Source organism: Octopus bimaculoides, chromosome 4 (genome assembly GCF_046866305.1).
Source record: "Octopus bimaculoides isolate indiv1 chromosome 4, ASM4686630v1, whole genome shotgun sequence".
In the NCBI taxonomy this organism is placed as follows: Eukaryota; Metazoa; Mollusca; class Cephalopoda; order Octopoda; family Octopodidae; genus Octopus; species Octopus bimaculoides.
In genome coordinates this window covers 51,334,135-51,344,188 of record NC_142931.1, presented here as the reverse complement: position 1 = coordinate 51,344,188, position 10,054 = coordinate 51,334,135, and the positions used below count along the sequence as shown (strand labels likewise).

Sequence of the window (10,054 nt, the reverse complement as noted above, 5' to 3'; positions counted from 1 at the left end):
TTGGTTGGCCAAAGCCTATAGTAAAAGACACTTGCCCAAGGTGCCATGCAGTTGTACTGAACCTGGAACCATGTGATTGGGAAGCAGGCTTCTTACCACACAGCCCCACCTGCAACTATATATATATATATATATATATATATATATATATATATATATATATATATTGTAACGTTTTGCCCTTATATAAATTAAATTATATATATTTATGGAAAAAAATGGTTTTTTTTTCCTTATGAGGTTTTTTCATTTTTCACGTTAACTACTTGATAAATTCTTATAAAGTTTTTATCCTAACATTTTATATATATATATATATATATATATATGCACACACGCACACACATCGTCAGTATATCCTGTATCTGAAACAGAAGCACACTTCAAAGCATAGAGCAGTAATGTGTTAAAAGTAATTAAGCCAATGCCTGATCACTCTATGACTGATCATTGACTCAGTTACATACACGCACACGCGTGCACGCACACGCACACGCACACACACACACACACACGCAAAAACTCTGTTTTATATATTAAGATAAGAATATGCTGTATGAAATACCATAAAATGAAGGGAAGTAAATTTTGAGTATCTACTACTCTCCATATTCTGTGTCATTATATTTATTGGAAATATATACTCCAAATAATATCACAATCCAATGAAGCGAACACAGAATTACCCATCAGAGAAATTTACAGTGTGAGTGATAACACCTAGTAGCCTTAGGCATTAAATACTAATTGATGCAGTTAGCTGTAACCAGGAATATAAATGGAAGGTACCACAGTATCTGCCCAGAGAATATATCCTCCAAACTGTCTGTCTGTCTGTCTCTCTCTCTCACACCCACACACATAATGATATTTTTGTGTGCATGTTTATATGTGTGAATGAATGTTGAATAGTGCTCATTGCATGAAAGAGCTTCAAATGTTATTGTTTGCTAGCTCTACACTTTTGAAGATGAGTTGAAGGAAAATCACTATTATGTGGCAGAATATCCAGCTGGGGAACAATTCCTCTATAATATGTATTTGTATAACTCATACTAGCATGGGAAAGCAGATCTAGATCAAATGATATGTGTGTGAGTGTATTTGTCTGTCTCTCTGTCTTTCCTGATATATAGCTATCTGTATTTATGTATAGCTTACGTATTTGCTCAAAGTTGAAAGTCAAAAGTTATTGTCATAGTGTGGAAGTGTCAGAAAAAAAGCACACTAGACTAGTATTATATTGCAGACCAGTAGACTAGTATTGTATTGTAGACTAGTATTATATTGCAGAATGAGAAATGTAATAGTCAGCCAATTGACCTTCATTTGCTGTGGTATGTTTGTGTGTAGTAGTAATGCAGTCCAAGGTATGAACAAAATTGTTTGTTGCAACAGGTATTCATTGAACATTGAAAACTTCTGAGTTGAAATTGTTTCTGACAAGCAAGTTAGTTTCTGAGTTTTGCATTCAGTAATGTTTGGTAATATAGCAAATGGGAAGTCATTCAGATTGTGTTGATTCATGTACGTAGTGACTTTGAGAGCTTTTGATGTGACTGGTGTGGATATAATGCTAGACTGTTTCTTTGATATATGTAGCAATAGTGTCAAACTATTAAATTACACCTGCTTGTCTTGTCACCATTGATAAAAGATACTGTTCATGGAACCAGTAAATATATGTCATGAAGTATCTCAGTTTCTTTCTTTTATTTTATTTTATATTTTTTGTATGTGTACAGAAGGCTAAGGAAGAGTGAAAGATGATATCATTTGTGTAGAGATGAGTATGGTTAATAGTAACAGTAAGTAGCCCTTAATATACAGAAGTATGAGCCTCAATGATTTAACTGAATCTTGAAGTTCACTAGGTTTGAGAAAAGTTGAAGCTTGATTAATGCATTCTTTACAAAAGTGATTGGAGAGGAAACCTTCAAACCATCTTGGTTTGATGTGTTGGTTAGATTCCAAAAGTAAGCAACTTAGATGTTCTCATCTCGACAGTCAAAAGTTTTGCTGACGTCTGCTTTATTTTTGTTTCATGTTGTATTGCATAAATAGGAGCTTGGCTGGTTTCATTAATACATCAGTTTTTTGTAAGGAAAAACTACTAATCCCTTGTCAAATCTTCTCTGGGGAAGGGAGGGATACTGTAAGTAGCCTCTCACAACCCTTCTTACAACACAACATTGTAGATTCTTAGTTGGGGGTTGAGGGACAGAAGAATCAACCACAATACATTTTATTTGTGGTATTTTATTTATCTCAGAAAGATAAACGGTGAAGTTACTCTCAGAAGGATTTGAATTCTTGATGCAAGGAATCAGAATTGAAAACACAAGTTGCTCTCTTCATGTTCTAACAATTCTTCCTTTACCCATGTTAGGGACAACTGTATTATTTTCACCAAAGTGGTGGTTGTAGGAGGGTACTAAAAGGATTCCCTTCTTGCTATGCCACTGTCTCAGTTGACAAAACTTTAAAATCTATATCAATCATTAGAAGTTTGATAGATGAATTTAGTTCAATGTCTTGCCTGAAGTATATGAAAGAAATGAGTTGTAAGCTAATGTACATGAAGCATAAACCTAAAGTAAGAAGCTTTCATTTCATGCATTTAGACATTTTAACTTTTGCCATGATAATACTAAAAACGAAATTCTGTTTGATTTTTTTTTTTTTTTTTTTTGCATTACAGAACAAGTACCAGTTGGATAATGATGTCTCTATTCGTGACAATACCTCACGTCTTGCTCTTCTCACTCTTCATTTTCCAAATCTCCGAATACTTTGGTGTCAAAACCCTTTTGCAACTGCTGAATTGTTTCATGAATTAAAGGTACCAATGTCATACATTTAGTGTGTATGTGTGTATGTTTTAATGTAACCTTGCAAGGCACTGGGAGTGGGAGTCAAACTCATAGCATTATGAATCTGCTCATATTTTGGAGAACATAATTGTTTTGTTTTGTTTTGTTTTATTTTTAAGCAGTGTCTACAATTTCACCATTTATAAGCAATATTTAGCAGGAGTGATGCTTGTACTCTTGATAAAAGCTTAATGGAATACTTAATTGACTATTTAGAAGTCCTGCATTTGGTCGTATAAGCTTCAAAAGCATTGATTAATGTATGCCAGAGAGACAGTTTGTATATATATAAAGAGAATGAACTGCAATTGTAATGAGATGAATGAAAATGTGTGTGAAATATATCTGTATGGAGAAATGAATGTTAAAAACATTGATGAGGGGATGTATACGATGGTATTGGTTGATCCTGAACAGCTTAATATTGAGGAGAATACATCACACCATGTTTCCATTGTTAGTAAACTAGATTGCTTCTCTCTTCCATATTTTTCACTGCATTTCTTTTCTTTAAGTTATCTCAGTTTGTGGCTTTAACATGTCTGTCATCACTATCTTTTACATTTCAAACAAATGAAGGAACCTGTATGCAGTTGTTAGCCAAGTCCTCTACAATTTATTGGACCATCTTAATAAATGAAGGATTAATTTGGATAATGTAGTAGCAGTAGCTGCAGCAACTGTAGTAGATGCCACCAAGAACCATGATGGTCAAGGTTTAGAATACTTTTGATCTTTAGTTTGCTTGGTCTAAGCTGATTTGAGGCTAGTCAACAACAACATATTGAATGTTTGTTATTGGCTTTCCAATTTCAGTCACTGTTATGAAAATAGTCCAACCTTTTCTGGAAATTTTATGTTTGCAGAATCAGCTACAACACATTTTCTCACATTAACCTCATATCTACCTTTATAGTCAAGGTATATGTAAATTATATGTAAATTTTACTGCAATGTTGTTTGCTTAGAAAGAGCTCGGGGGTATATTGACATGCAATGTTAGTGTACATGCACAACAGAATGTGAATGACTTGAGAGAAAATTTGGGCATAAGAGGCATAAGATGTGGTGTGCAAGAGAGATGACTGCATTGGTATGGTTATGTGAGGCATATGGATGTGAACAGCTGTGAAGAAGTACTGATATTTACCCGTGGAATGAAAGCTGTGAAAGAGGGAGACCCAGGAAGACATAGGACTGGGTGGTGAAGCATGATCTTTGAATGTTGGGCCTCACAAAGGCAATGGCTAGTGATCGAGACCTTTGGCGATATGCCGTACTTGAGAAGAGTCATCAAGCCAAGTGAAATAATAATTGTGGTCGTTGTCAGTGTCACATAACTGGCACCTGTGCTAGTGGCATGTAGAACGTACCTTTTGAGCATTGGGCCTCATGGAGACCATGTGGCCGATGCCAGTGATGTGGAACTAACAAACTGTGCTGGTGGCACATAAAAAGCACCTTTTGAGCGCTGGGCCTTGCAGAGGCAATGACAAATGACTGAGTCCTTTGGCAATATGCTGTGCTTGATAAGAAACCTCCATCAAGCCAAGTGAAATCATAGTTATGGTAGGTACTGGTGTCACGCAACTGACACCCATGCTGGTGGCATATATAAATGCACCCATTACACTCTCAGAGTGGCTGGTGTTAGGAAGGGCATCCAGCCATAGAAACCATGCCAAATCAGACTGGAGTCTGGTGCAGCCCCTCAGCTTACCAGCCCTGGTCAAACTGTCCAACCTATGGACAATGGATGTTAAGTGATGATGATGATATATGTAGGCACATGCTACACTCACAAACTTACAAAATGCTTTACAAGCTTATGCATCTCTTTTATTCTCTGGTCATCTTTTTTATCCTCTGGCCATCTCTTTTATCTTCTCTCTCTCTCTCTATAATTCACATATGTATAGAACATTAAATAATACTTAGAGAAAATAAGAGAAATACAATTGCAAGGCAAGAGGTATTAAAGACGCTTGTAATATTTATTCAGTCAGCAATCACAGTGATTGAAACCTGGAACATCATCATCATCATTGTTTAACGTCCGCTTTCCATGCTAGCATGGGTTGGACGATTTGACTGAGGACTGGTGAAACCGGATGGCAACACCAGGCTCCAGTCTGATTTGGCAGAGTTTCTACAGCTGGATGCCATTCCTAACGCCAACCACTCAGAGAGTGTAGTGGGTGCTTTTACGTGTCACCCGCACGAAAACGGCCACGCTCGAAATGGTGTCTTTTATGTGCCACCCGCACAAGCCAGTCCAGGGGCACTGGCAACGATCTCGCTCGAAAATCCTACGGGCGCCAGTCAGGCGGTACTGGCAACGGCCACGCTCAAAATGGTGCATCTCATGTGTCACCCGCACAAGAACCAGTCCAGGGGCACTGGCAACGATCTTACTTGGCTTGCCGGGTCTTCTCACGCACAGCACATTTCCAAAGGTCTCGGTCAGTAGTCATCACCTCGGTGAGGCCCAATGTACGAAGGTCTTGCCTCACCACCTCAGCCCAGGTCTTCCTGGGCCTACCTCTTCCACGGGTTCCCTCAACTGTTAGGGTGTGGCACTTTTTCACGCAGCTATCCTCATCCATTCTCACCACATGTACATACCAGCGCAATCGTCTCTCTTGCATGCCACAACTGATGCTTCTAATGTTCAGCTTTTCTCTCAAGATACTTACACTCTGACGGGTATTCACATTGACATTACACATCCAACGGAGCATACTGGCTTCATTCCTTGCGAGCTTACGTATGTCCTCAGCAGTTACAGCCCATGTTTCACTGCCATGTAGCATGGCTGTTCGTACGCATGTGTCATACAGTCTGCCTTTTACTCTGAGTGAGAGTCCCTTTGTCGCCAGCAGGGGTAAGAGCTCTCTAAACTTTGCAATGTTGTAATATAGAATAAATAGAGTTTAAAAAATGATGTTACACCAATACCTTTCCAACAAACAACAACAAAAACCTATTAATGAAATAATCAGGCATCATCATTTTTATGTCTTCTTTTCTTTGCTGGCATGGGCTGAAAGGGCAGTTTAATGTTCTTTCTGATGCCAAAGTTTTTATTCACTTCCCTTAGTACATAGGGTGCATGTGAGATTAAGATATACAAAATCACATTCACAAATATATGCACGCATGCACACACACACATACACACACATACATCATACACAAATACAGACATGCATACACACATTACATGCATACATACATACATACATACATACATGCATGCATGCATACATATGACTGTTCTTTCTTTGTTTTGCATTCAGGTTGGAAGGGAACAACCTTCTGCCTCTGCTGCCATCGCTGTGAGTGAAACAACAGACTATATTGATAAATACAACCCAAAGCCTCAGGTAAGCTTCTTTTTTCTCCTTGACTTTACCTCTAGAGTTGCTACCAAATAAAAAATAATTTGATCTTCAGTAAAAATTACTCCACTATAAATCATCATTTAATGTCCATTTTCCATGCTGGCATGGATTGGATGGTTTGACAGGAGCTGGTAGGGCAGGAAGCCACACTGGGCTCCATTGTCTGTTTTGATATGGTTTCTACAGCTGGATGCCCTTCCTAGCACCAACATAAAACCAATTTCTATGATTTTATATTCTTTTACATGTTCATTCTAACTTAGCTTTTGTTGTTCATATTCATAGTATCTCTGAATCACTTTAAGTAGTTTCACTCTCCTATACCAATGGTGTTAACTGATGATGATGATTGAATGTATAAATAATCCTTCCTCACTGCCTTAGCAAGTATGCAAAAAATTATGTTTTGCCCTTAGAGGTCAGAATAAGACTGAAACTTCCCTGGAAATTGGAAATATTAACCATTGACTAATAAGGTTTTATCTAGGTATATGTTTATTTTAATTAGATTTATAATGTTTTCTGTGTAAAATATGTTAGCATTTTACTTTTGTTATTTATCTATATAGTAGTGCATCATCATCATCATTACCATCACCCTATGTTTGTATTTGTATGTGTTTCTATGTTGCCATGGTTTGACCTGGGTGTCAAGGTCTGAATTTGTCTTGATTGGAAATTACCACCCTCCTAGACAGGTTGGGGACTACATCTCACTTGCATATTCCCTTTTTGGCATTGTTCCTAAAGCTGGATGCCCTCCTTTCTCTAACCACTATATAGAGTGTTAGTAGGTATGTCTTATTCTGGAACCGGCACTAAAGAGGTTGCCTTGTTGCCTGCAAGACTAAGGAGTCCTCTTTAGTGCCACCTCATTGGCCCCTGTGCTGGTGGCACATGAAAAGCACTATTCAAGTGTGGCTGATGCCAGTGCCACCTGATTGGTGCCCGTGCTGGTGGCACATAAAAAGCACCATTTGAATGTAGTCAATGCCAGTGCTGCCTGGCTGGTGCCTGTGCTGGTAGCATGTAAAAAGCACCCGCTACACTTTCGGAGTGGTTGGCATTAGGAAGGGCGTCCAGCTGTAGAAACCTTGCCAGATCAGATTAGAGCCTGGCGCAGCCTCCCAGCTTGCCTGTCCTTAGTTAAACCATCCAACCCATACCAGCATGGAAAGTAGACGTTAAATAACGACGACGATGATATATGACAGCAGTCTAACTCCTGCCAGTATAGAAAGTGGACATTAAATGATGATGATGATATAATATATATATATATATATATATATATATATATATATATATATATATATATATATATATATATTTATTTACATATACATATATTATCTTTTATCTTCTACTTATTTCAGTCATTAACTGCAGTCATGAAGGGATTTAGTCATCCAAATAAACCCCATTACTTATTTTCTAAGTCTAATACTTATTCTATAAGTCTCTTTTGCCTAACAACTAAGTTACAGAGATGTAAACAAACCAACATATGGTTGTTAAGCGGTGGGAACAAAGGCATACACACACACGCACACAATATTCTTTTACAGTTTCCTTCCTCCAAATTCACTCATGAGGCATTGATCAGCCCAGGGCTATAGCAGAAGACATTTGCCGAAGGTGTTGTGCAGTAAAACGGAACCTGAAACCGTATGGTAGCAATGTGAATTTCTTAACTATACACCCAACCCAGCACTTATTAACTGAAGATTTACAATTGAAATTAGTAATTTCTAATTTACAGATCAGAAATTAGTTGAGAGGAAACTTTAGTGTCAGTGGTTGCCTTTCTCTAGATGGATTCAAGCATCTCTTTGAAAGCTTTCTTGCAAGCTTTTGTTGTTGTTATTGTTGCTATTGTTGCCTATCTCTAAATCTGCTCTGATTCAATGGATCTAGTTATATGTGTGGAGGCGCAATGGCCCAATGGTTAGGGCAGCGGACTCGTGGTCATAGGATCACGGTTTCGGTTCCCAGACCGGGCGTTGTGAGTGTTTATTGAGCAAAAACACCTACAGCTCCACGAGGCTCTGGCAGGGGGTGGTGGTGAACCCTGCTGTACTCTTTCACCACAACTTTCTCTCACTCTTACTTCCTGTTTCTGTTCTACCTGTAATTCAAAGGGTCAGTTTTGTCACACTGTGTCATGCTGAATCTCCTCGAGAACTACGTTAAGGGTACACGTGTCTGTGGAGTGCTCAGCCACTTGCACATTAATTTCCCGAGCAGGCTGTTCCGTTGATCGGATCAACTGGAACCCTCGTCGTAGTAAGCGACGGAGTGCCAACAACAACAGCAAAGTTATATGTACGATTATGTTGGTTATTCTTGTTCTTGTTTCAGTTATTAGACTGTAGCCATGCTGGGGCACCGCCTCGAGGAATTTTAGTCCAATTAATCAACTCAAGTACTTATTTTAAAACCTGGTACTCATTCTGTTGGTCTCTTTTGCCAAACAGCTAAGTTACAAGGATGGGGATATAAACACACTATCACCAGTTGTCAGTCGGTGGTTGGAGACAGACACAAAGACACACATGCACGATGGGCTTCTTTCAGTTTTCATCTACCAAATCCACTCACAAAGCTTTGGTTGGCCCAAGACTATAGTAGAAGACACTTGCCCAAGGTACCATGCAGTGGGACTGAACCCAGAACCATGTGGTTGGGAAGCCTTTTATGAAGGAAGGGAATGAGTTGTGGGAGATTTGGCTATTATTTCTAGCAGATAATGGTATCATAGCCAATAATAGCTCTTTCATTGACTTTAACCAGTTTTACAACCTATTTTTCTGCACAAACATAGCTAAGATAGTTTCGTTTTGTTTGAGCTATTTATTTTACATCTTGATTTTCCTTACTAACTCTGTCATGACTGGCAAATTTGCTTTTGGCACCGATGGCTTGGAAGTCTGTGTTTGTCCAAAAGTCGTGGAAGGTTAGTATTGATAATGTGTGTGTGTTGGTACTTGGACTTCACTTTTACAACATTCAACTATTAAAATTTTATTCTAATTTTTCTTAATAAGAACAAGTTTTGAAATAATTTATATTTACTATTTCAGGACTTTCTTCTGAAATTACCTGGAGTCAATTTGAAAAACTATCGGCTTATTATGAACAAAGTGACGAATATTTATGAATTGAGCCGGCTGACTGAGGAAGAACTGACAGAGATTTTGGGCAATGCTAGTAATGCACAACAGTTGTTAGGATTTCTAAGGTCAAAAGCAGATGGTTTGCATCAGGTAAGCCATTCTTCAGCACCAAGTAAACCAGAGAAAAAACGACCATTTAAAAGAAAATTATGAAATAAATGAAATTGAAGACAAACTGAGAAGTTTTTGTTACTTGTTGGGCAATATAATGTTTCCTGTGCTTACCCTCATGCATGGTCTGAGTTATTGTTTTCTAACTTACATTACTGAATGAAGTATGTATATATTTGAAGTGTATGTTAGAGAGGATTTATCTCTTAGATTAATTAATGATGGTTACAGTGAGACATGACAATAAGTCACTGTTGATCTAAACTTTTGATTTGGAAAGTTATTACAAGCAAGACACTTTATTTCATATTGCTCCAGTTCACTCAGCTCTAGAAATGAGTTGCGACGTCACTGGTGCTAAATTGTATCGGCTTTTGCCTTTCCCTTGAATAACATCAGTGGTGTGGAGAGGGGAGGCTGGTATGCATGGGTGACTGCTGGTCTTCCATAAACAACCTTGCATGGACTTTTGCCTCGGAGGGGAACTTTC

The 10,054-nt window shown here is 38.2% G+C and overlaps 1 protein-coding gene across 3 annotated transcripts in view; it reads left to right on the top strand.

Annotated features, from left to right (window-relative positions):
• Window positions 1–9,628, top strand: part of LOC106870199 (DNA repair endonuclease XPF) — a 46,472-nt gene extending 36,844 nt beyond the window's left edge. For 2 of the 3 annotated variants that reach the window (XM_089350686.1, XM_014916203.3), the window contains 3 exons: window positions 2,702–2,842; window positions 6,173–6,259; window positions 9,361–9,628. In XM_089350686.1, the coding sequence (XP_089206812.1) occupies window positions 2,702–2,842; window positions 6,173–6,259; window positions 9,361–9,606 (474 nt within the window). In that variant the 3' untranslated portion in view covers window positions 9,607–9,628. Of the gene's footprint in view, window positions 1–1,745; window positions 1,809–2,701; window positions 2,843–6,172; window positions 6,260–9,360 lie in introns of all 3 variants that reach the window. The other variant, XR_016241488.1, reaches the window with a different exon arrangement.
• Window positions 9,629–10,054: the final 426 nt, after the last annotated feature.